General features: G+C 38.5%; 4 protein-coding genes across 11 annotated transcripts; 2 read left to right on the top strand and 2 right to left on the bottom strand.

Moving 5' to 3' along the window:
* Positions 1–162: 162 nt before the first annotated feature.
* Positions 163–4,750, top strand: plekhb2 (pleckstrin homology domain containing, family B (evectins) member 2). Its single transcript, XM_003439922.5, has 8 exons — positions 163–308; positions 940–990; positions 1,240–1,392; positions 1,506–1,608; positions 1,721–1,760; positions 2,012–2,095; positions 2,371–2,485; positions 3,511–4,750. Exons 2-8 carry the CDS (start codon positions 954–956, stop codon positions 3,645–3,647), a joined length of 669 nt encoding a protein of 222 aa, XP_003439970.1. The 5' UTR covers positions 163–308; positions 940–953; the 3' UTR covers positions 3,648–4,750.
* Positions 4,500–12,541, bottom strand: LOC100711005 (vacuolar protein sorting-associated protein 4B). The gene is made up of 11 exons (XM_003439924.4): positions 12,312–12,541; positions 11,218–11,329; positions 10,972–11,116; positions 9,036–9,094; positions 8,833–8,952; positions 8,591–8,747; positions 8,344–8,492; positions 8,009–8,090; positions 7,606–7,825; positions 6,375–6,515; positions 4,500–5,722 (listed from the first exon to the last, which is right to left on the bottom strand). The coding sequence occupies exons 1-11, from the start codon at positions 12,330–12,332 to the stop codon at positions 5,621–5,623; spliced, it is 1,308 nt and encodes a 435-aa protein (XP_003439972.1). The 5' UTR covers positions 12,333–12,541; the 3' UTR covers positions 4,500–5,620.
* Positions 12,542–12,864: 323 nt separating this feature from the next.
* On the bottom strand, positions 12,865–19,729 carry ankrd29 (ankyrin repeat domain 29). Of its 8 annotated transcripts, none has more exons than XM_005478901.4 (10): positions 19,172–19,433; positions 18,697–18,807; positions 18,299–18,397; positions 16,202–16,300; positions 15,898–15,996; positions 15,422–15,520; positions 15,205–15,303; positions 14,738–14,833; positions 13,354–13,452; positions 12,865–13,265 (listed from the first exon to the last, which is right to left on the bottom strand). In XM_005478901.4, exons 1-10 carry the CDS (start codon positions 19,208–19,210, stop codon positions 13,182–13,184), a joined length of 924 nt encoding a protein of 307 aa, XP_005478958.1. In that variant the 5' UTR covers positions 19,211–19,433; the 3' UTR covers positions 12,865–13,181. The 8 variants fall into 8 exon arrangements, with proteins under 8 accessions (XP_005478958.1, XP_013122892.1, XP_005478960.1 ...); XM_013267438.3 differs by lacking the exons at positions 18,697–18,807; positions 19,172–19,433 and adding exons at positions 18,845–18,938; positions 19,500–19,729 and having other exon boundaries at positions 12,958–13,265; XM_005478903.4 differs by lacking the exon at positions 19,172–19,433 and adding an exon at positions 19,500–19,729 and having other exon boundaries at positions 12,958–13,265; positions 18,587–18,807.
* cts12 (cathepsin 12) lies at positions 16,307–25,604 on the top strand. The gene is made up of 9 exons (XM_003439749.4): positions 16,307–17,298; positions 21,502–21,547; positions 21,855–22,000; positions 22,130–22,249; positions 22,457–22,621; positions 22,703–22,924; positions 23,011–23,179; positions 24,115–24,220; positions 24,315–25,604. The coding sequence occupies exons 2-9, from the start codon at positions 21,517–21,519 to the stop codon at positions 24,412–24,414; spliced, it is 1,059 nt and encodes a 352-aa protein (XP_003439797.2). The 5' UTR covers positions 16,307–17,298; positions 21,502–21,516; the 3' UTR covers positions 24,415–25,604.
* The last annotated feature ends 83 nt before the right edge of the window (positions 25,605–25,687 follow it).

Genomic DNA, 25,687 nt, shown 5'->3' with positions numbered 1-25,687 from the left:
CGAACTTCAACAAGCGCGCCCTCGCTCCGTTTGCTAGCACTTTCCACCACTGTCAGCTGATAGGTTACGTCATCCAAAACAAACACCTCCCTCTCACAGAAAGACTGAACATTCGTGAAGATGCTCTGTGGGCGTGGCTTAAGGCCTCCGTTGTGTACAGTGTCCGCTAAGTTTAGCGGTCAGGGTTTTTCCTCTCCGTGGAAGGAGTCTTCTTCTTTTTCTTTTTTTTGCATCTCACTTCCGTGTTTGCTGTTTCTTCACGAAAGGCTTGCTATCACCCTCCCCCCAAAAAGCATACAAGAAATCAAGTAAGTAACTCATTTATCCACCGCTTTTACAAGTACGGATACTAATGCCCTCGGTTAAAGAACAAGTTGTGGTGTTTTAGCGTATTATAAACACGGTTAACCGATAGGTCAGCTTTGTAATGGCGACGTGTTTATATTAAAAAGCCGCTAACGGTTAGCAATAACCTACATATCAAAGAACTTATATCATATAAAATCCACATTATCACAGGGTTGCTATGGGTGGCATAGCAGTTATTAAACATGAGGACGACCTACTCACAACTGGCCTAGTCTGACTTAAAACCAGGATCACATCTAAGTAAATATCCTAAACAGTGGTTAAAGCAGGAGAACTGTCAGTTATCTGGCTTCCACTAATGTCATGTCCTAAACATTGTCTAACTAAGCATGGGGGAACTACAGAGTAACTAAACATGGTGTTAATATTTCTGGGCATGTGGCCATATTACCATGAGCTGTTATTGTAACTTATCTTATATAAGCTTCTGTTTCTGAAAATAGATTTGTGAACTTGCTAATAGTGCTAACAGTCACGAGGTTTGTGTTGGATATGCCACACCCAGTCATGTGCTCCTAGTGTCTCAGTAATAACAGATGCTCTCTAATGTGTTTACATTTTATTCTGTAGGTGTTACTTCCAAGATGGCTATGGTAAAGAGTGGCTGGCTTCATCGACAAAGTGAGTATCCAGACAAATTAAAGGAAAAACGTGAATGCTTGACCTCCACAGTAATGGGATGTATTAGTGTTTATGCTGTAAGTGGGGGCATTTGCGTGGTTTAGATGACCTGTATCCTACAATGAAACATTTTTAGCCTGATAGTAGTGATGAGATATGAAAATGATAACACAGGAGACTTTGGATCTCAACCTAATCGTGGAATATTTGTTGGAAGAATAAACTACCTTTACCACCTTTCTATGTCAGGTACCATACTGCGTCGATGGAAAAGAAACTGGTTTGACTTATGGGCTGACGGACGACTTGTGTTCTACAACGATCAACAACGGCGCGACATGGAGGACGACATCCACATGAGGGTCAACTGCATTAACATCCGGAACTCCGCTGCATGTCAGGGTACAAGTCTTACGCTTAATGTTGATCTCATGCAGCTGATCCCTATGCTATTATTATAGGGATCAGCTCTTTGCACTAATTTTAAATGTTTCACCACCCCACTTGCTTTTTAGAGCTGAACCCACCGGAGGGAAAGACGCATGATGCCTTGTTCCAGATAGTGTGCAGAGATGGACGGGTCATCAGCCTGTGTGCAGACAGTGCAGATGATGCTCTGTAAGACTGCACATGCACACCCAGTCATAAAATTAGTCTGATGTATTTAAATACAGGTAATTAGAACAGACATTTTAATCTCAAGATGACATCATTTCTGCTTTTGTTGCAGGGCATGGACAATGGCACTTCAAGATGCCAGAATTAATATGGTGAGATTTTTATACATTTTTTAAAGTTAGTGTTGTTGTAACTGACAGTCTGTCATTATCTGTCATATTACCTGAATAAACTCTGAATAAAGCTGAACTAAGAGTGACTTGAGCACAGCAGAAGAACTGTCCTCCTGGGAGGAAAACTGGATATTTTTTTTATTGTTTCCGCTTATCTTAATGTTATGTGCTTCAGTTTTTTTGGTGTTGGCAAGCTTCAGTTGCTGATTTTTGTTATTTGATATTTTTAGGTGGTCACTGCTCCTCAGATCGGCTTTGCACAGGAGGTGATTGCATCTGCTCCTCCCCCCTACTCGGAATATCCTCCCCAACCGGTGAAAAACAGTATTAATACATCTCTTTTCATGTTCATAACTGAATAAAATTACTTTTTCAGGTCTAAAGTCTTTTATGAAAATAGTGCTACTTGCAACATTTGTCTGTGGTTTAGCATGACTGTCACAAGTGAAAATCAACTAAGTGATTAATGTAAAACAAAACAAAAACCAACAAATCCAATCTTTCTTCCATGAGCCATCTAATACAAAGGGTTTATTAATACAGTAACATCCTTTGTGTCACTTTGTTAAATGTAATTTTGTTTTGCCAGGTTTATGCCCCAGGCCCATATGGAGACTACACTGCACCGCCCCCACAGGCCACACAGGTCATATACTCTGCTGATGGGCAGCCCTACACAGTTGCTTATCCTTATCAATACCAAGGTAAACAGCTGGACATTGCCCACCCCTAGTTTATAGGAATTCTGGTAGCTCTGAATTAGAATAGAATAGAATAGAATAGAATAGCCTATTATTGTCACTGTAGATGTACAACAAAATTGTGGACTAACTATACTCTGACCTAAATTTGAATGTTGACAAGTGGACATCTTCACAATAGTTGGGTCCAGAATACATATTAGCATATTATTAATTGCATTAAAATGTATTTGAGGTACTTTTGTATGTCCAGATTCTTAGTCTGTACCCAATGGCATGCCAAGTGCACATTATTTCCAGGGGACTATTAGAGTATGCAAGAAATGGAAATTACACTGATGTAAATATCCCATAATGCAGTGAAGTAACTGGATTTGATCCTTATAAAAGAAGTCTTCTGTATAAAAGTAAAACCTTTCCCCTTTGAAAGGCCTAATATTTGTTTATCAGTAACTGGCTCATTTCAGAACGTGACTGAACTTAGTGGTTGTCAACACACTTCTGAGATTCCCATACTGAGGAAATCGTGCATAGTATGGGATTTCTGACGCAGTAATTTCCAGTGCTGTCATGCTGATGCGTAACAAGAGTATTACATACAATCTTAGTTACTATAAGAACATTTGCTCATTAACAAAAAGAAAAACATGCAGCTTAGTCTAAAATCTTTATCAGTTTTTCAGGTATTTGGACAAAAATGTATCATGGACTAGGAACTAGTCAAAATATAAGCACACAAAAGTTATTTAAATTCATTGTCAAAGGAGTTTGCAAAGAAAAGCGTCTGGACTTCTTTAAGTTGCTTGAAGACGTTTCACCTCTCATCCGAGAAGCTTCTTCAGTTCTGACTACGATGACCTGGATGACTGAGAACCTTCACAGACATTTAAATTCATTCTTAAACAAATGGGTCACAAAAACCCATCTAGATGTTCTTATTTGTGACCAGAGGATAAAGTGAAAAGGTAGAATAGTTTAACAGAGTTTAAATTCTATGAACTTACCATCATAAAACTTGTGTTTTGTAGGTGGGTACGTCGCTCCTGGAGTGAACCATGTCATCATTCGGGAGCGACAGCGTGACGACGGAGGAGATGTGGCTTTGGGCATGCTCGCTGGAGCGGCAACCGGTTTAGCACTTGGCTCTCTCTTCTCTGTATTCTAGCGTCAGAACTAATGTACATCTAGCAGCCAGTGACTCTCTCCCCCTGTATTTATATGGCCTCTTCGCTGTATCATCACGTGAGTTAGAATGAAACGTGTCTGTTGGGCTACATCTATCTGACGCATAATTGTGATGTGCAGTGAATTACTCACTATGTACTCTCAGCACTTTCAAATATAGTCTGTGTTGCTGTTTACCAACATCTTTGTGTTATCTGAATATGAATATTCTTAACCAAAAAACATAATGTAATATAAGCATTACTTAATTTTCAAAGTTGTCAAAATGACAGAAAAGATACTACTCCTTTCATGCACGTTTCAGGTTCTCTCCTTTCAATTTGTTTCCACTTCACGGTGCAAAGATGTTTTTTTTGTTTATTTCTGTTTACTGTATGTTTTGCTATTTTAATGTTTTGTTGTTTTGATTGTGAATTTGCATTGTACCTTTGACTCCTGAGGTAATTAGTGGTGGAGGTAGCTTCAGATGGTATTACACGCACACCAAAGCAATGATCCCTTTGAGTGTCGTTTTCTGAGGGACCCGTTTGATGAACGTTGGTTTGATCATAGTTTGTTATATTGTAACCCTGGCATTTACATGAAGTGAAATGGGACATCAGTCTTTGAGATTTGTAAGTGCTCGGTTTATGTTTTTTTCATTGGCAGCTTTTCAATCATACTTTTGATTTAAAGTAGGGTTTTTTTTGTTTTTTTAAATCTCCATAGACTTAAAAAACCCTTATCAGGTAAATCTGCCTTTTGAGACATTTCACTTGGCTAGGACCCTTTTTTTCTCAGCATATAAATTATGACCGCTTTTAAAATCCAAACTTCTGCTCAATAGAAAACATTTTGGTCTGCATTTCAAACAGATTTTTTCATCACTACTGACACTGAATTAAGAGATGTATAAGAAATGTTTTGCAAGCAGCTTATTGATGTAATTTTTTCTACAGGTCTTAATTTGTTTGTTGCTGTGAAATTAATATTCACTTATCATATAAGGAAATTAAATTGTGATTTACACTGCATTAGAAATATAGTAATATGATAGTTAACCAAGAGATGTATTTTAACAAATAAACATATTCACAAAGTTAATGTTTTCCTTCCTTTATTTAGCCCTGAGACTTCTGTTCACAGAACATATCCAGTAGAATACAAGAAAAGTGCAAGTGACCTTTTTTATTAATGTAATCCCTGCAAACCCAAAGGAAATTCTTAAATACATTTCAAACCCAAAGGCAACACAGCTAGAGCATATTCATTTATAAATAACTCAGAACATAACTAGAAATACAGTAAAGTGTCAGTAATCTAACAGGAGAAGGCTGAAAGAAAATGTGCAATGGCATATCAGAATTAAGAAATTTTTTCATTTTCTCTACATCAGTTTAAACCCCAGAAGATCCTTTTGGAAGCCATTAATGATTTGTATGTAGTGAAAAAAAAGATTGCCAGTATTCACAGACTTGAATGCATAAATTCCTATTAAATGTCAACCACAACACCAGTTCTATTAAAATCTGTCTTAGACTACATAAAGTATGTAGTGATGGAAAGATGCCAGGATCTACCCACTGTAGCCATTGCACATACTTTTCTAACAGTGATGCAGTTTCAGAAAAAAACGCTTCAGTTTGAAATATAATAAGAAAAACCCTTAAAAAAATAATGTAAACACAAGCCTCGGTGGATCGATAGATTAACGTGGCTGAAAGAGGCGATTCCTCAACTGGTGGGTTGATTTAAAAAAAAAGAAAAAAAAAAAGATCTATGACTGTGACAAAAGGATAGATGTTTTTTGTCAGCTGTAAGACTGATTTGCTGCAACCACTGGCCCATTAAACCTGTGACATTTTCCACCATTTTTGACACAGCAGTTGAAAAGGCGAATCATATGATCAGAAGCATAACTGAGAGTAAAGATAGTTGTTAAGTGCAGTCCTATTTTTGAGTACAAAGACATTATTAGCCTTCTTGACCAAAATCTTCAGTAAACTTCTTCAGCTTCTCCAAGTCCTGCTCGTTCACCGTAGGCTTGGTGTTGCTTAGTGACCTCAGCATGTCAGCCTGTATGGAGAACATTAGGTAGGTCAGAATAGATTACAGTCACTGGGTTTGTCAATAATGCTGCGGAGACAGATTGCGATTCATTGTTAACCACAATGAAGGAAAAAAAAACATTTCATAATTGTTCACTGACTTTGATGGTGCCTTCTGGTCAATTTAATCCACAAGCAAAACACTGTTAAATGCCAGTAAGCTGCTAATAAGAGGGTAAAGAACCCCAAACTAATAACCTGTAACTGAGGATTTTTTCCATGAGCAATAATATCGTACGATGCAAGCAGAATCCTGACACTCAGTAGGATCCAACCAGCAAACACTGTGTCACTGGCAAGTCAAATATCCAAATGTCAATTTCAGTTCAATGTAAAACATTGAAAATGATGAGTAACAGTATCTATGCTAACTGCTTAGTCTCCTCTCTATAATGTTACAAAAAAGTACAAAACAGACTATGTTTTTTTCCCAGAAAGCTGACTCTGTTCATCTGGTTTCAGTGAGAGAAATGTTTAGTCACTCATTCGAGATGTATTTTAGAAAAATCTAACATTTTTAGCCACCTAAAAGGACTTTGTTAGCCTTTCAGCTCTCTGTTACATGTTGCTGGGCTGGACAGTTTTCCCAATATCAACTGATGAAGGAGCCCTTTTCTTACCATGGATACAACTGGCTCTAGAAGTTTCTCTCCAGGGACCTCCATCCATGTCATTTCAACAGAGTTGGGATCTCCAGGTGAGCACGGAGTCAGCAGGTCATCCACCACAACGCCAGGATTGTTCCATGTTGACCCTCGAACCTGAATTAGTATGGCATAAGGACAGGAATAAAGAATTATAAAAAGAAACACCACACAGTGCTGCCTCCCTCTGGATGACTTTATATTTTAGATTGATAAGTTTATTATGAGCTGGGATAGTCTCCAACAGCTATAAGGATAAGTGAAAGCGGATGGAAGTTTATTTTGGAGTTACAGGAAAGACTCCTGCCCAAAGAATGAGCTTCAAGAACAGTTACAGACATATTAAAAGCAAGTTATAGACATAAATTTGATATGCATACAATTAAAGTACATTCCTGAATGTTTATTGTGAGTAGCCATGTGTCTCAAAACACAAATTTGGGGAAGAAGTCACAATGCCTCTAACCATCTAATCCCAAATGACCACTCCTCTGTCAAACACACCCAACCCTATAAAAAAGGCACTACAGCTTTGGACTAAATTACATCTGTAAGAATGCCACGACTGGTACAACCTGACTGGGATCTTCCCACTGGAATGCTGGAGGCAGGGTGAACCACCAGACAAGTTCAACCCCACAGAAAACCAGTGGAGTCATTTTAGTAACAGAGTAAAACAGTGTAATCCTCCTCCGTAGACTCAGCAGCAACTCAGAGCAACAGTGACTGAAGAGTAAGCTGCCATTCCACAGGATGACACCTGACCATGAGGAGGCATATTACAGCCAAAGTCAGTGCAGATGGGGGGTACACTAATTATGGATTGTCTTTTTTGTAACCTGCAGTTATATTACACACAATATGTGGTGATATATCAAATTTGGACATTTTTTGGTCCTTTTTCCACATTGTTTTTATCACTGATTAAGTTAAAAGGTAATGACAAGCAATATATGACTGCTGATTTGCATATAACACAAACGACACCAGTGCATTTGCAAAGAAATGTAGTGGTGCGTTATTAAATTACTTAAGTAAAGTTGTATGTAAAGATTAGATAAGCACCTTGTCAGTTGTATGAATTTCAAGTATGACAGTTAGTTTGATTTTGGAATAATATACTTCCACTGGATCCCTGAACCAGGTTTTCTTGCATTTAGAAATATGACAAAAAGAGCATGTCAAGCAACAGTTACTGTGGTTTTACCCTTTTGAAGTGGGTGGCTGTCTGAACCTTCCTGACTGGCTGCATCAGGGCGTCCCTGACAATTATACTGATGTCAGCTCCGGAGTAGCCATCTGTCTTTTTGCCCAGAGTCACGAAATCCGCCTCTGTCAGGTCATTGGGGGTGGAGCCCAGATGCAGTTTAAACATGGAGGAGCGGGCATGTTCCTCCGGCAGAGGAATGTAGATTCGCTTTTCAAACCTGAGACACAAACAAACATTAAACCTCTTAAATCCTGGCTGTTACCCCACAAAACACTGATGAACAGTACTAGATAATATAAGAGGTGATTAGGTAAGTAAAAGTAAGTAAAATGTATTTATATAGCGCTTTTCACAGATAAAAAAGGTAGTGATCATTTGTATAGAAACAAGTGGAGCTGACCTTCTCCTGATAGCTGAGTCCAGCGACCATGGTATATTAGTTGCACCCAGGACAAGGATTCCGTCATTATCATTACCAACACCTGAGAGGAGAAAAGAGTTGCACAATTAGTCGACTGAGCACTCAATATTTTCAGGTTTTTGTGATTTTGCTGTAACAAAATAAAGAAAAAAATAGGCGACTCTGCGCTACGGCTCTTACAGATGATGATTTAGACAAATAAATGCTTAATACAGTCAGTTGTCATGAATAACTGAACTATCAGCCATAGTTCATGACACTTCTTATCGTCTTTCCAGCTGTTGGCCCAAATCTGTAAGTATCTTCTTTCTCACCCTGCATCTGAACGAGGAACTCCGTCTTGATTCTGCGAGCTGCTTCACTCTCGTTCTCGCTCCTGGAGCCACAGAGGGAGTCGATCTCATCAATGAAAATGATCGATGGTTTGTGTTCTCTGGCTAAAGAGAACAAGTTCTTCACCAACCTAAAGACAGACAGAAGTGGAAAAAATAGATGCATTTTTCTTGACCAGAACTTTTCATAGTCTTAATTTTGCCATTACGTAAAGAACTTGGGCCTCACTTTTCACTTTCTCCTAGCCACTTAGACACAAGATCAGAGGACGAGATTGAGAAGAAGGTTGAATTGTTAGCTTCTGTGGCCACGGCTTTGGCCAAGTAGGACTTCCCTGTTCCTGGAGGCCCAAACAAAAGGATCCCCCGCCAGGGTGTTCTCTTGCCTACAAAAGAAGTTTCAGTCTTTAAAAAAAAGGGAAACGAAAAACTTCACTTTCAAAAAAAATAATAATAAAAAAAAATCCCTGCCTGTAAACAGATGTGGGAATTTGATGGGCAGGATAACAGCTTCTTTAAGGGCTTCTTTGGCTCCTTCGAGTCCAGCTACATCGTCCCACTTTATGTTTGGCTTTTCCATAACAATGGCACCTATAAAATAAATGAGGTTCAGAAATACCAACACATTTGGCTTTTCAAGAAATGTCACTAAATTGTGTGTCAGTGATATGCACCTGACAGTTGATTTTGGAACTTCTTTTTTTCTTGGTCTTCACCTTCATCACTTTCATTCCTAAAAGGTGGGGGTGGGAGTATACAAAGAATACAAATAATATTAGTAAAGGATATTACAATAAATGGTAAAAGTAAAAAGCTGTATAGATCCACCTAAATTCAGGAATCATCCTTTCATTACAAACTACTGTCTAATGGTTCTCTTATGTGTGACTTCTAAATCAGAACACCAGGTGGCACACTTTACCAACAAAGGCAGAGCCATACAGTAAACCAAAAATCAACAAGAAAAACATGTTTAGATGGTGACACTATGTCGCTTACACTTTCATAACAAGTTTACAGCAACAGTCACAGAGTTAGACACTTCTGGGGAAATGATGACAAAGATTCAAATAATATATACAGTTAGGTGCATATATATTTGGACACTGACTTACAGCCAAACCCAAGAGTTTACTAAAGCAAAGATGTGCAATAATCTTGAAAAACCAAATCAGTCACCTGATCTTAATCAAAACAAACATGCATTTCACTTGTTGTAAACTAAAGTTTGAACAGAAAGGCTCACAAACAAACAGCAACTGAAATTGGTGCAGTAAAGTCTGGGCAGAGCATTAAAAAGGAGGAAACCCAGCATCTGGTGATGTCCACGAGTTCAAGACTTCAGGCTGTATTTGCCAGAAAAGGGTTTTCAACCAAGTATTAGAAATGAACATTTTAGTTTCAGTTATTTAATTTGTCCAATTACTTTTGAGTTGTATTACAAAATGCTTTAATTCCTCAAAGTATTATGCAGTATTTTTGTTCAACCCACTAACTTAAAGCTGCTGAAGTTAAATAGAGATCAGAGCAGTTGGAGATTAATAAATCCCATCCTTAGACCTAATTTTTTTTATAACACTGAGCTAATCACACAGCAATGCTGCAGATGATGAAAAGACATTTCTTTGGTAAGTCGTGTTATACCCCAGATGGAACCGAGCACATCAAGTAATAACTCTGTATTAAACTGTATTTCAGTGGTTAAAAATGTTATGTAAAAGTGTTTATATGTAATGCATTTCAACAATAAAACATAACTGATAGAACAACCTGTCTCATGTGTACACAAGTGAGTGTGATTATGTTATAGCAACCGGCTGACATCTGCAGGTGATTTAACAACTGTAAAGGTAAGTGGGTTGTCATGCAAAATGGCAGAGCAACACTTCAACAGATAAATAATAAATAAAAATTCAGAGGCTTCAGATTTATTAACATACATGTCCTGCTGCCTTCAGCTGAATGGAAAGGTTTAATGGACTGAATGAGACATTTTTCATGCAGTATAAAAACGCTGTTGACACCTCATTAAATGGGACTTACTCATCCATTTATAGATAAATACAGGCTGGTTTACAGATGTTCCTGCTTCAGCTGCATTAAATGTTCATTAAATGCATCTACTGACTGGAAAGTGATTAATTAAAATGGTTTATTTACGTGTTATACATAAGTATTTACTGTTGCACAACTGTTCCAGTAACTTTGCTTGTTTTTATTGATTAAATCCGCAAAGTGGATGCAGATTGAGCAATGTGCTTTTGAGCGAACGGTTGTGAGAGTAAAGTTTAAGACTCAAAGAAAGTCAGCTGAATTTACAATGAGGCAAAAACATTTTAAAATATCTGTCACAGATCTAACTTTAAATTTAATAAATAAATGGATATATATTTGTACACATTTAAACTGATCTCTGTCTCGGTCCGTTAAAAAGAATGCACATAGAATTTCAAGACAACTAACAATAACTCTCAACTTTGTCCATTATTTAGACCAAATTAGATTTTTCTTTTTCAGGAAGTTACCCAGCCTGCAGAACAAAGCTCCAACAGTGAGTCTAAACTGTAACAAACATTGTGAAATGGACTCAGATTTATTGATTGCTCCTACCCTTTGTCACCAGACTCTTTGACGGGTTTGGCTGGAGGAGCATTCTCCTTCTTCTTCAGATATTGCTTAAGTTGCTCAGCTCTGTCCAGGTAGTCAGCACACTTTGCCCTGATGCTCTGCTTCGCCCGATCGCCTTGGGCCTCATCTGCAACGCAAAAACTGACTTAGATCATTCATGCGGAACCGAAGTGGAGTTTAAAACAGCACAAAGGATGTACAAATCTAACTGTGGTACAAGTTTCTCACACTTCACAACATGAAGGAAGTATTGGACTGCGTGCTGATAACATCTGAGGGCCTCTTCATAGTTTTTGGCCTTGTCTTCCTCTGCGGCTTTGCTGGCCAAATCTATAGCTTTCTGAAAACAAACAAGATGAAACAGAAGGACTTATGAAAACATTTGTAGTGCTTATATGAATTATTTTGGTTGTTGTTGGTAAGTTGTTTAGCATAAACTTATAAAACAACACTTTAAAAAGATAGTATTCAAAATGATTACTAACACCATATTTTAAAATTCTAAATGGTGGTGTCCTGTAATTACATATGAAGGATTTTAAATTAGACATAATTATTCTATATTGATAATTCAGTCTAGGTTGTTCCATCCAATGGGTGGGGTCTTACTAGAAACACCTTAAGGCCAAAAAAAAGAAAACAAGAAAATGATTACATAAATGTTATACACATACACGCCTCCTTGTACCTCATATTTGTTCTGTTTGTGGAATACTGGGTAATTTTGGGAATATTAAAGTTACTTTAGTGACTTGCTAAAGGTTCATAGACATCTTAAATAATAATAAAACAATGAGCCAAGTTTTGTTTTTGTTGTTTTTGCTATCCATAGCAACAATTACCTGTACAGTTTAAGTTATACAGTGTTTTCTAATTATAAAAAGTACAACTCTGCCCATTTAAATGCCCTGAGACAGAAACATAAAGTAGCAAAAAACTAACTTTTATGTAAATAAAGTAATTTAGTACTTTACTTTCCTACTTTTCATCACTGGAAAAGTGAAAACACCTAGAAAATATGTTTCACTATAGGACAATAAAGCCCCAACTAAATATTGTTAGAGTTTCTTCATCTATGAAGGAACAGTAGTGATTTACACTCCTTACACAGTAGTGCCTGGTTTTTTCCAGTACTTATAACTGCATTTATGGCTAAATACATTCAAGTTGGCTTATTGTTAGTCTCTAAATTAGACATTCAAACAATATAAAATCCCTAGTTGCTTATTTAACGAAAAGCTGAGTTTATTAAAAGCCGAGTTAACATCTCTTTGATTTGGGCAGTCTTATGTAATCATTGTCAGTAAATGTCTGCCACTTACCTGTAAATTACTGCCCGCCATTAGATGTTTTTCTGTCGGTCAAAGTTTAGTATTTGACTTTAAATAAAACCGTAAACTCGCTCACTTCTTCTTTTTCTCTATTATCGATCACATATGGTTTACTGTCGAACAACTTTAGAAGCCAAACATCCCAAATGTCTCTCTTCCGCATCAACAAGAGCTCCAGTCACTTCCGCGATGGTCACGTGACATGAAGTAGCTTAACAGCGGCTGTAATTTCTCGTGTTTCATCCGTACATTTGAAAGTTATTTTAAATAATAGAACTTACCATATTAACGTGTACGTTCATAACCGCTTTAACGTTTTTGAGGGAAAAAGCGGAATTAATGTAATTAAAATCACAGCACAGGTGAGCTACAGGTGTCTGTTAACAGGGATAATAGTGACCTCTAGTGGGTATTCGTCACATAACTAGTACATCATTGTATTATTAAAATGTGTATGTAATATCCTTATTTTATCATGACTGCTCATTTTCCAACTCCAAACAAAATGTAATTTAAAAAAAATAATAAACATCCACGCAGATACTCCTGCATTAATAAATAAAATTACACTTTATTACATTTATTAAAAAGGCAAATAAAGAGTGCAAAATATATAGAACTCTGACAACACTTGGGATAAACAAAGATAAACAGGAGACCAGTAGGGGATGATGCACATGGAAGACAAATGTTTTTTGTGTTGCGCTATACTTTGTCCAGGTTTGTTCGGCATACGACAGCTTAATTTCAACCAAAAGCAAGCACCGTGTACAGTACGTGTTGTAATTGAGTGGATTGGACACTTGTTTTCCTTCCCCCTCCTTACACAGGCAGGCGTGAAGGCAGGAATCTGTGCCGTTATCAGCTGTGTCCATTCAGGATTTTTGGACGTAAAACCTTAAGGATGCGATCATTCTTTGTCAGATCTGCAGGAAGTTCACTATTCTGGAAAAGATACATGGGAAACACTTTGATTAGAATATCTAATGAGATTATATACTTAGTTTGTCTGCCATTTGTCATCTCATCCCACCTTATTGGGTAGTGTTGGGTCAGCATTCGCTCCAAGTAGCAGCAGAACAGATTGAAGATTTCCACTCATAACAGCAGCATGAAGGGCAGTAGAGCCATTCTGGCGACAAGACACAAATATGAACTACCCTTCTCTAATATTATTACTTTTCCTTTAATAGTATCTGGCATTTCACAAGCATGGATCTTCCTTTTCTTGTCCAGCATTAGATTACAAGATTGATTAACAGCTGTAATATTGGGACACTAAATAAAAAGAAAGAGCCAGCGGCCAGATAATATAGTTTAACACAAAAAATGGAAATGGGGATGGCAGGTCCACTGACTTTCTTTTTGTGTCTTTTTGGAAGAGAGCTGTCTCTGTAACCATGTTTCAGGCCTGTCAGCCATGACCCACTCTGACTGCCCGGCTGCCCACAGAGGAAATTCATCTGATTATTAGTGGAGCTGGATATAGAGCCTCTGAACCAGTGTTCCTTGCTATTTGAGCACTGAGCTACTCATGGTGTGGATGGTATTTTGGGGTTTGTCTGACACTGTTAATATGTTTTTAAATAGTATTTATTTGATAGTTCAGCTTTGTTTAGATCCTCCTTTATTATGTTTATGAGCAGTTGGAAATGTAATACTTAACTAAGGCTACAGGAGTGTTCTATGGATTCTTTCCTGTGATTTTTAACGGGAAAGAATGGGAGATGTTTTTCTTAATTTTTTTTAAATCTAGGTATAAAATTTAGCACCGCTATTTTGGTTTGACACTATAGGCCTATTCGTTTTTTCTAGGCAGTGATTTTTATTGTTATTATTATTTTTATTTGATTTCCTTTTTACTTCTGATTACATTCCAACAGTACTGTCATATGCTGTAAATACAAGTTACTCATTGCTACATAAAGATATCAGTGTTTTGTTTTTTTTTTACCTTTTTATTATTAGTGTCCATGTATATAAAAAAAATTATATCACGGTTATATATTGTATTAGATTTAGCTATTAGCCATTTTCCATCTGCAATCCCTGGGAATGTAAACACAGCTTAACCTGCCCAGGGATGTTGTTTCTTTGGATCCATATTTTGCAAAGATTTTAAAGTTACTCTCTGTGCTTCTACTTCTACAAATCTTCACAAAGAGGAAATCACTATCTTGACTTTGTCTAAGCAGGTAACATCCATCCTACAAAACATGCAAAATCTATCTTCGAGCCCACTAAACATTTCTGATAAAACAACTTGTTCTATATGTTTAAGTTTGTAAAAGAACACACTGTGTTTGTGCCAGACTATTTTTTTTTATTGGTGTTGCAGGAAAAGCTTGAGAGCTTGACAAGTTGTGCCCTAACCATAGCTATTTCCCAAAACAGGCATCTACAGCAGCATGTTTTACCTTAAGAAGGCCAAGTGATGGAGAAAATTTGAGGAGTTCCTCGATGACGCCATTGTGGCCTTTCAGCGCTGCTTTGAACAGCGCTGTTGATCCATCCTTGAAAGACACAAAAAAAAGCATACAATTGTTAAAATTGTCACAAAAATCACGAGACAATTTTCAGTTACTCACTTCCTCAAAAGCTTTTGACTATATCACGTTTCTCACCAACAGATAATCTCTCATCCAACTTTGAAATGTTAAATATAAGTGTAAGTATCTGCATACAGTTGCAAATTCAATCTATATGTCAATATAATTACAAATCAAAAACCTTTCATGGTAAAATGTTTCTGTAAAGACAGATCACAGCCTCCTAGTCTTATGTAATGTCACACTTTACACACTGCAGAATGGCAGGAATCAATAGTAAAAATCCCTTTATCTACACTTTGATGTACTTTATTAATCCTAAGAGATCAATGTACTTGTCTGTCAGCATCCCGATCAGCACCGCGTAAGAGCAGCACCTTCACCACCTCACTGTGACCCATCTGGGCTGCCATCCACAGGGGGGCAGTGCCATCCTGGAGGAGGGAATTGATGAAGAGGGGGGTTGCAGATGTTGAGGGACAATTAGCAGGAGTAGGTGACAACATGTTTAGAGCAGTGTTTTAAAGAGGCAGAGTTTGGTGAGGAAATTACCTCCCTTGCTTGGTTGACCTTGGCACCGGATGACAGCAACTGACGAATCACAGTCACATGACCCTCTTGGGCAGCAAGGAAAAGAGGGGTGGCACCATCCTGCAAAACAAGAATTACCTCACACTCTGGGAAATATTCTTGTGTGGTGATTAGATTTTTGAAATCTGCTTGGAAAATCTTCCAATTAGGCATAGACTTTATTAATAAAATAAGATTCCATCAGTACTATTTATAGGCACATTTTTGTGTAAGCAGGTTGTTTTTCCATGGCACCAAGGATACACACAGTAATTCTGCCCAGTATGATTCATGTCTGACTCAGCAGTCTGCAGAAACCTGAGAGGCTGGATTCCAGTTGCTGGGACAGTGTGTGCAGCTAACCATCGTGTTTCTGACAGACAAATAGGCTTAACAGACAGGACAATGACGGCGTACTGAGAGTGAGAGGCTGCAGACGTAAATGCAAAGAGCCTCACGTTCAGCTGGTCGTGAACATTGGCTCCATTTTTCAGCAGGGTGTCCACCACTTTGGAGTGACCGTACTGAGACGCGACAGTGAGAGCTGTGCCACCATCCTGCCACATAAACACACATGGACGCACAAGAATGACTAAAGTGTTCGACAACAACAAAAATACGTTTAAAGTCAGAGCAGCACTGTTTGTGCATCGCTGTCTCTTCATCTCCACATTCTGAAGTCTGATGATAGCACTGCAGCATTCTCCTTCACACCCAGTATTATAAACGCCATGATACACATCATTGCACCCTGTTGCATACCTTTGTCTGGAATTCAGTGGAGGCACCGAATTCAAAGAGGAGCTTTACAACGTCATGGTGTCCTTGCTGGGAGGCGAAGAACAAAGCGGTAGAACCTGTCTGGAAAGTTTAAAAAAAAGACACCGCTGTTTACCTCAACTTTACCCTAATGGTGTACACAATACAACCTTTCATGAATATCTGACATGAGGAATAGAATAAATAAGTGTCCAACTGGGGGAATTTTGCTGCACATATGGCCCTGTTTTCTTACAAATAAGATCCTACTCAAGCATAAAACTAACATTATAGAAAGTTTTATTTGGAGGGAAAAAACTTTAAAGTTTGTTAAAATATTTTTATGTGATTTATTTTTGCTGCCAAAACATAAAGGTGAAATCCAACACCCTGAGGACAGTTAACGTAGCTTAGCACAAAGGTTGAAATATAACCAAAGTGTAGGACAGACAGTTAATGAGGAGAATATGCACCAAACCTATAGCAGCAACTTGCTGTAGCTTCCCAGTGAAACACCAGCCGGTTAGCATAAGAACAGCTGGAAAAAGGAAGTAAAACTACCTCGGTGACCTACTGCCTGTAGGTGAGAGAAATCCGCTTATAAAGACATCCAAAAGATACTAAATTCATTGACTACACTCACTGGCCTCTTTGTTATTCAACTGCTTATTGACAAAAATATTGAATTAGCCAATTACATGGCAGCAACTCAATCTTTTTAGGTATGTAGACGTACGAAAGTTCAAGTCAAGAAAGTCGATTTAAGTTACTTTGTGTAAGTATTTTTAAAAACTGCAGATTTCCTGGGATTTTCCGACACAGTCATCTCTAGGGTTTATAGAGAATGGTCCAAAAAAAAAAAAAAAGAGCAAGCAGCAAGACCTCTGACCTCAACAAAGCAATCAGAGGTCAGACTGAATGGCCAGATTGCTTTGGGCTGAAACCAAGGCAACTGTAGCTCAAATAATCACTTGTTACAACTAAGGCATTCAGGGTATGCAAAGGTTGCGCAAACATGTTGCGCATCTCTGAACAAAAAACTTTAACTTTGAAGCAGATGGGCCACAGCAGCGGGTGCTACTTCTATCAGCTAAGAACAGGTAATTGAGGCAACAATTCACACAGACTCACCAAAATAGGACAACAGTCTGCTGTAACGTTCAGAATGTACAGTTAGAATTTAGTATGAACGACAACAGCTTTTTTAATCAAACGACCTCTAGTTGAGTCACAGGATCTCAGTCCAATAAAACACCTTCAGGATGTGGTAGAACTGGACATTTGTATCACGGATGTCATATCTGGAGCGACTTTAACGCCGTCATGCCAATATGGAGCAAAATCTCAGAGGAATGTTTCCAAGGCAAAAGGGGGTCAAACCCAGAACTACCAAGGTGTAACTAATAAAGTGGCTAGAGGGTGTATAAACACATTTAAAGCACATGAATTTACATAATACAAGATCTTAAGATGTTATTTACCAAATGATGCAGTACTGGCTTAGCGTAGCACAACTGCTGGACAAAGGGAGTAAAGCTAGCATGGGTCTTCCAGCAGAAAAATCCACATATGCACGCCTTGGCTCAGTAATTAACAGTTATAGCACAGTGTTCCAGACATGGCGGAAGTCTACTCTTAGACTAAAAACTTTATTCAGTTTAAAACTTCAATATTTTTCTTTTGGTCTGGACGAATTTCTAATCCATGTCTGGAAAACTGTCTATACATCTCATTTTTTAATCCTAACAAAAATCCAAGCGTAAAAACAACAATTAGTGGGTTTTAAGGAGCTATGTGCCAGCAGGTTGTAGTGACCTTCTAAATTCACCAGCGGTAGCAGACAGTCAGTTTCCTTAGCTCAGCACAATGGCTGGACAAAGGGGGTAAAGCTAGCATGAGTATGCTTGCATTGAAATAAGATAAATCCATCTATCAACACATCTAAAGTTAAAGCCTGGAGAGTCAACATCTGTAAAGCTCATTCACTAATATCTTATTTGCCTAATTCTGACAATGTAAAAACACCTTTATCCAGACTTTAAGTTTTGGAGTCTATAAGAGTATTTAGTTAATTCATTGGGTTTCTTTTCCCCAGCATACCTCTCTTTGGTAGTTGATATCAGCCCCTTGCATGATAAGCTCTTTAACACAGTCATAATGGCCGCTGTATGATGCCACCATCAGCGCTGTTGTTCCATACTGGAAAGAAACATTAATCAGCATATTTGTTTTGTTGCAGTGACCTGGTAAACAGTGTAGTGAAGGCATGGATGAAACCACAGAATTCTGCATATTTCTGGCTTAACATGCAAAACTTTCAACTGTTTATAGGACAAAGAGAGAGAGAGAAAAAACAATTAATGGATGAGGAATTGTGATGGTACACACATGCACTACATGAACCCCACAGGTAAGGCTCGAAGCTTTCTGTGTCCCTACCACAGGTGGAATATGGTTAAAGTGTGCATCTGAGCAGCCACAGCATGCAGTGTCCATACACTGTCTCTGCAGTCTGCGTCCACTCGCCCGCTGTTGAGTAGCAGTTGAAGCAGAGCCAAGTTCCCCTTCCTCGCTGCCCAAAACACAGCATTAGCCAGGGGTGTTTCCTTCTGGAGGATAAATACACACAACACCACAAAAACTGACCTGAAAGTTACCATTAGAGCATTAGGAATGCTGAGAGCAGACAGTAAGGACAGCAGAGTGCATCCAGGTGTTACTGTTCAGTGTGGTGATGCACCTGAATATGAATGACAGGTGAATCATCAATAAAATGTGCCAAGAGATTAATAATCATATTTATGACATCACATCACATCTCAGCCAAAGTTAGGGTTTAAAGTTTGTACTAACTTTCAGTCTTCACCATAAAATTTAACAAGTTACTCATGAATAATGGGGACTTGTTTTTTGTCCTCAGAAGACGGGGACATGTCCCAAATGTGCGTAAAGTGATTTGTTTCCTCTCAGTACCGGTAATAAAGGTATGTGGGCACACTTGTGCACACACATTCACGTGCACGCTAGTACCACGGGCCGTTTGACATGCTATTACATCAGCAAATCCGGATGCGCACACACACCGAGTTGGACGCACTATGATCGCACAGGCCAGTAAGCAGCCATTCAAATGTCAGAGCAAGTGTTACCTCACCGGGCTCATAGTGAAACACACCGGATCGTTCAATAACGCCCAAATAAACAAGTCTACACTTCAAGAGGAAGCAGGTGCGATCAATTACCTTATTGCGGCCCTCTCAGGCTTCGTGCACAGAATGATGTATGGAAAAAGCTGGTTTACCTTAAAAGACATCCTGCAGACCTCATTCGTGACTCATACTTCTTCCTGCGCACTCATTCATTAGACGAGATGCTGAGCACCACTCGCCTGTTTTGCCGCACTGAGTTTGGGTGTTGGCGGCGCCCGATAGCGGACATAATAACGGGGAGGCACAAAGTCAGCTGAGCTCATCCTCTGCAGTGAGTCCTGCGAGGGAGCGACACCTTGGGCCAGCAGAGGGCGCTGCTGCTCACACTGATGAACTGTATATAAATATAGATTTATGGCGTAAAGCCATGGCTATTACGCAACCTACATTTACTCAGTACTGCACTTAAGTGTAATTTTAAAGCATTTGTGTTTTACTATACTTCACTGTAACCTACATTTCTGGAAAAATACTTCGCCTTTTACTCCACTATTGACATATACATATAAGGAGCTAATTGTTAAAAAATTAAACCAAGGTTCTAATCTTAAAGTCTAAATATATGGAATAAACTATAATTATTATTAATAATAATACAAATTAAAAATGGGTAGATTAACATTTAACTTAATTAATTAATGGTCATTTTTTAAAGCCAGCCCTGGAATAAGCTATCAAGTGAATAAGGAGATTAAAAATGATAAGAGCATTAAAATGCTTCTTACAGTCAATGCATCTGCAAATAACAGTGGCAGAAAAGATTTACATTTACACAAATATAGTAGGAAATATTTGAAGTCATTAGTTTATACTTGGCAGCACGGTGGCACGATGGTTAGCACTGTTGCCGCGCAGGGTCCTGAGTTCAATTCCACCATCAGGCCGGGGTCTTTCTGTGTGGAGTTTGCATGTTCCCCCCGTGTTTGCGTGGGTTCTCCCCGGATACTCCGGCTTCCTCCCACAGTCCAAAGACATGCAGTTAGTGGGGATAGGTTAATTGGTCAATCTAAATTGCCCATAGGTGTGAATGCGAGTGCGAATGGTTTTCTGTCTCTATGTGTTAGCGCTACGACAGACTAGCGACCTGTCCAGGGTGTACCCCGTCTCTCGCCCTATGACAGCTGGGGTAGGCTCCAGTGCCCCCCGCGACCCTGAAAAGGATAAGCGGAAGCGAATGGATGGATGGATGGATGGATAGTTTATACTTTCACACCACAACTACGTTCTGCTTCCTGATTGATGTTTTCCATTAAAAACACACAGAATACAAGCTCAGGTAGTGTCTGAGGTGGACTGCTGCTGCTGTCATATTTTGTGGTTAGTGTGGTTAGTGTTTAAAACGTTAAAACTTTGAACAAGTGAGCAAAGATTTGGAGCAACTGAGAAAAAAAATCCCTCTCTGTTAAGCCCTTGTATTGATCTTGGGGATTTTACTCTGAAACTTTCTGTTTGTGTTTTAGTCCTAAATTGTTTCAGAGAGCAAAAGTCTGCTGTGGTTATCCTTAGTTCACATTTCTAAGAAAGAAAGGATAAATCCCTCATCTTCTCAGAACAAAGATCCAAAATGTCCAAACAGAATACAAATTTGTGTAGCAGAACTTTGCTAAAATAAACTACTATACTGAGTATGAATGACTTAAAATGAAGCCGAATATGGCAGTGAAATCCTGCTTACACAACGGATCTGTATGCCTGCAAGCTCTGTGCTTTTAGTTAAGTTTTAACTACAGTTTATTGTATGCACTCTTGAATGCAGAAATGTTACCCTCAGCTTTCTTACATCAGTTCACTGGCACTTTTATTTAGATAAAGTTCCCCTTTCACAATTTGTTTTGCAGCGTTATGTGCCAGGTGTTGTGCTCAATTATAAACCAGTATTTGAGGGATTTACACAACTGCTGCTTTAGCTGTCTCTAAATGATTACAGCACTATGGCCAAGGAGGAGCAAGGAAAGCATCTGATTTTTGTTGACTAATGTCCTTCTCAGCTGCTGTCATGAGTGTTGATTTGGGGATTAACTTAAAGTATAGTAGTAACGTGTACTTACCCCTACAAGCTTTATAAGGCAGGTCTGTTTCTGTGTCACTGTTCAGAGTTGCTCTCAGAATATGGGACCAAAACAGACTCACATGCATGAAGGTAAGCTGAGCAGAGCTTTTTGTTTCATATCAAAAGAACAACTAATCTTATATAATCTTATATATCTCTTTTATATGTTGGCTTGTTCTATAAAATCCTTTAAGTCTATTTTCACTGTTGATTTTTAAAGAAACTAACCTAAGCTAACATAACACATTTTATATTGACTAGATTTCCATTTTTCTTTTGATTGATAATACAGTTGCAGTCAGAGGGCTCATGAGGCCATCTTTTCAACATGATATGATGAAATATGATGAATTTTACATATACACAATGCAACTGTGCAATGCTCTGGTCCTTCTAGTCCAGCAGGCCAGCTTTCTGCTGAGAGCTGCTCTGCTGTGCATCCTGCTGAGTGGCCTGCAGCACGTGCTGGCAGACTCAGATGAGGAGGCCCCGACTGAGTGGGAGATCTGGAAAAGCAGATATGGCATAAGCTATGATGAATTAGTGAGACAGCCTCCACATCTAAAATCCTCACAACAACAATAAGTGCAAATGTTCTCTAACGAAAAGTCCACATGTTCTCTAATTTATTCGAGTTTTTCTTTCGTGTGCTTTTCCTGTGTTAACCATCAGGATGACATGGAAAGGAGAGTCATCTGGGAGGAGAATAAGCAGTTGATTGAAGACAACAACCGAAGGTTTCTCATGGGGATGAAGTCATTCAGTATGGCCATGAACAAATATGGAGACCTAGTAAGGAGTAGTGTTTTGTTCTAGTAGAATTTAGTAGTAGAGTAGAAGTGTTTTGTTTCAATAAAGAACTTAACCGGAGTTAACCAGCTCCTTAATGTACATACTATTTTCCACAAAGACCTTAAAAAAAGAATTGTCTGATTAATTGCTGTAACAAACTGTGAATACTGTGATAATACTGTGAAAAAAATTGTTTTAAATTTGCAGACACAACAAGAATACCGGGTTTTGCAAGGTGCCAAGATGAATGCTCAGTTTGTAAAGAGAGGGAAAGAAGTCTCAGCTCGAAGACTGCGTAACAGTGCAAGGCATTTAGATGGCTTTGCTGTTGACTACAGAAGCATGGGTTTTGTGACTGAGGTTAAAGATCAGGTAAGACTGTCCCTCCATCACATGAGTGGGTATATTCAGACTGAATCACAATCAGATCTTTGTTTTAAATGTTCTTTGCAGGGCTTTTGTGGGTCATGCTGGGCCTTCAGCACTACGGGAGCTATAGAGGCACAGCTGTACAAAAAGACAGGTCAGCTGATATCCTTGAGCGAACAAAACTTGGTGGACTGTTCTAAATCCTTTGGTACCTATGGGTGCAGTGGTGCCTGGATGGCCAATGCTTATGACTATGTGGTTAGCAACGGGCTGGAGTCTTCAAACACCTACCCATACACCTCAGTGGTAGGACTCTGCTGTCTTATCCTACATCATACAAAAGTAAATAATTCTGCGGACATGCTGCGGTTAACATTTATTTCTCTTAACAGGACACTCAGCCCTGTTTCTATGACAGCAGTCTTGCAGTTGCTCACATCAGGGACTACAGGTTCATTCCCAGGGGAGATGAGCAAGCTATGGCTGATGCTCTGGCAACTATTGGACCAATAACAGTTACTATTGATGCAGATCATGCAAGCTTCCTGTTCTACAGCTCAGGTTAACTGCCTTAAAAATAACAGTTATATTATGTTAAGTCGATTTTGATAAGAAGAGGACTTTTTAAACTCAGAGCTGCTATAAAGAGAATTTTTAGATTAACAAAGCCACATTAAGCCACATATGAAAAGAGTGACAAAGTGCAACTTTGTTGTTGTTAGTTGTTTTTGTTCTCATGGTATGGCAGCTTTTTTTTCCAGCAAAAAAGCTTTGATAATCCCATCGGATACTCAGAAACAGTCAGCAGACAAACAAAGTTAGCAACTATCTTGGGGACACAACAAAGCTTTTAGTAACTAAAGACCCAGAAATTCCCATTAGGAGTTGTTGGAGATTGAATTAAATGCTAAATAGGACTTATTATGGTCATTTCCAGCTTCATGTTTTTTATTTTTGGAGTCTAATTGAGTAACTCTGCAATCTTAATGGTTCAAGATGAGCCTCATTTATCTTAGACTGGTGCTCTGGTTCATAAATTGCCTTTAAAAAGTGCAATTTAAGTGCCTCCCCCTTAAAAACCATATTCCCTTTAGGTTAACTTTATTCTGAGTTGCCTACACCTCACAAACATAAAATGTGAAGAGCAGGTGGGTTGCTCGTCTGTTCTCACAACCCAAGCTGTGTGCAATACTGAGGATATCCTCTTCTTCACATCATACAGATCCAAGAATAAAAAAACTGCCCCAAGCAAAAAGTTTACATTCACAGGACCTCATTTTTAAAAATTTGGGCATTTTATGTATAAGAAACCACCATGTAAAAGTATATATGAAAAAGTAAGAAATACCACAAGTAATGTTCCCTAACAACTGGTCACTAAGAGTTTTCCTTCTCTGAGTTAAGGGTTATTCTATGTCACTGTTGTGTTATCAGTTTGTTTTTGCTTCCCACAAATTTCTAAAAGTCAGTTAAGTAGGTTTATGTTTCCTTTGCAGGAATATATGATGAGCCCAACTGCAACCCCAATAATCTGAATCATGCAGTGCTGCTGGTCGGCTATGGCTCACAGGAAGGCCAAGACTACTGGATCATCAAGAACAGGTTTGTTCAATATTGTTGAAAGAAAAAGATAGCATCTGACCAAAACCTCCACTTTTTATCACCTAAGAATTTCTTTTTTTTTTTTTTTCAATAGTTGGGGAACTGGCTGGGGTGAAGGCGGCTATATGCGAATCGTCCGGAATGGCCAAAATGCTTGTGGCCTCGCCAGCTACGCCTTGTACCCTATTCTATGATTTAATAAGATGTGGGAGTCTCAAGGCTATGCTCTTCCATTGGACCTCATCTCCACAAAACAACAGTCAGTGCTCATACAGCCCAAATCACCTTTCTGACAGTTTAATAAATGTTTATGAAAATATTGACCAAACCTTTTGATAATGAACATGTCACTTCTCTCAGGGACATCTTTGTGAGGTAAATAAATAAATATAGTAAAATAACTTTTTTAAAGGAATGCAACCCTGTTTCCAAAAATGTTTAGGCATTGAGCAGAATACAATGATTTACAAATCACGTTATGTTTGCAATGTTATTGCTTTTTGAAAAATATGTGATTAATGCCAGGGTCACCTTTTAAATTTCCAATTGCTGACACATAATTTCAGCAACTCAAAAGATTAGAGCCGCCTTTGATATTTTCACTGGCTGATAGGACTAAACTGGAAGCAGACCAGTTTAGATTTGAACCCTTGCTGTTGCATTATGTGCAAAATGTAGTTTGTCAAAGTCTCACCTGAAACAGACATCCTGTAGATGGCGATATTGCTCCAAAACCTTTAGATATTGTCCAAAATTAGTGGAGCCTTTGCCCTGTGAAGTAATGCCCCCCAACCTCACCATATCATCATATACTGGATTTTTTTGTTGCCCTCCTTTTTGTGTGACCTTCATTCATAGACTTTGTGTTAAACATAGATGTAGTTTCTTAGTCTGAAAAGTGAATCCAGAGTGAAAGTGACTAAAATCTCCATTCTTTCTAACAGCCAACAGGGGGCGACTCTTCTGGTTTAAAAAAGAACTTAAATTGTACAGAAGTCAGTAGGAAAATGCTCCTCGGCTCCTGTGTTCTATAACCTCAATAAACACTTTCCTTATGGATTAATCTTATACACACTAACATATAGATTTTGTAGATTAGACCATATAAAGCAAATCAGGGTACCCTGTATAAGCAATGTTAGTCACAGTTTATTTGTAATTTTCATTGCCTGACTGCAAGTTTTTGTTATTTTTGTTAGGCTGAAATGAGAAAAAAAATGAAAATCTAACAAGAAAAAACTGAGCCTGGCCTCAACAAGAATCTGTGAACAAACAGAACAAATGTAATGGTTATTTTAAAAGTGAGTGCAAATAAAGCTTTTACATCTGTCTTGATGCATTCTCAATCATCCAGGAAAGTAAATCTCCAAAAGTTGAATCTGTTCATCCAAGTGACTTCAGTCACTTGGATGAGTGACGAAACGTTTCTCCCACAAAACGCTACGTCCAGATGAACAGATTCAACTT

The sequence above is a fragment of the Oreochromis niloticus genome, linkage group LG23, assembly GCF_001858045.2.
Source record: "Oreochromis niloticus isolate F11D_XX linkage group LG23, O_niloticus_UMD_NMBU, whole genome shotgun sequence".
Classification (NCBI taxonomy): Eukaryota; Metazoa; Chordata; class Actinopteri; order Cichliformes; family Cichlidae; genus Oreochromis; species Oreochromis niloticus.
This window is presented reverse-complemented; position numbering and strand designations above follow the sequence as displayed.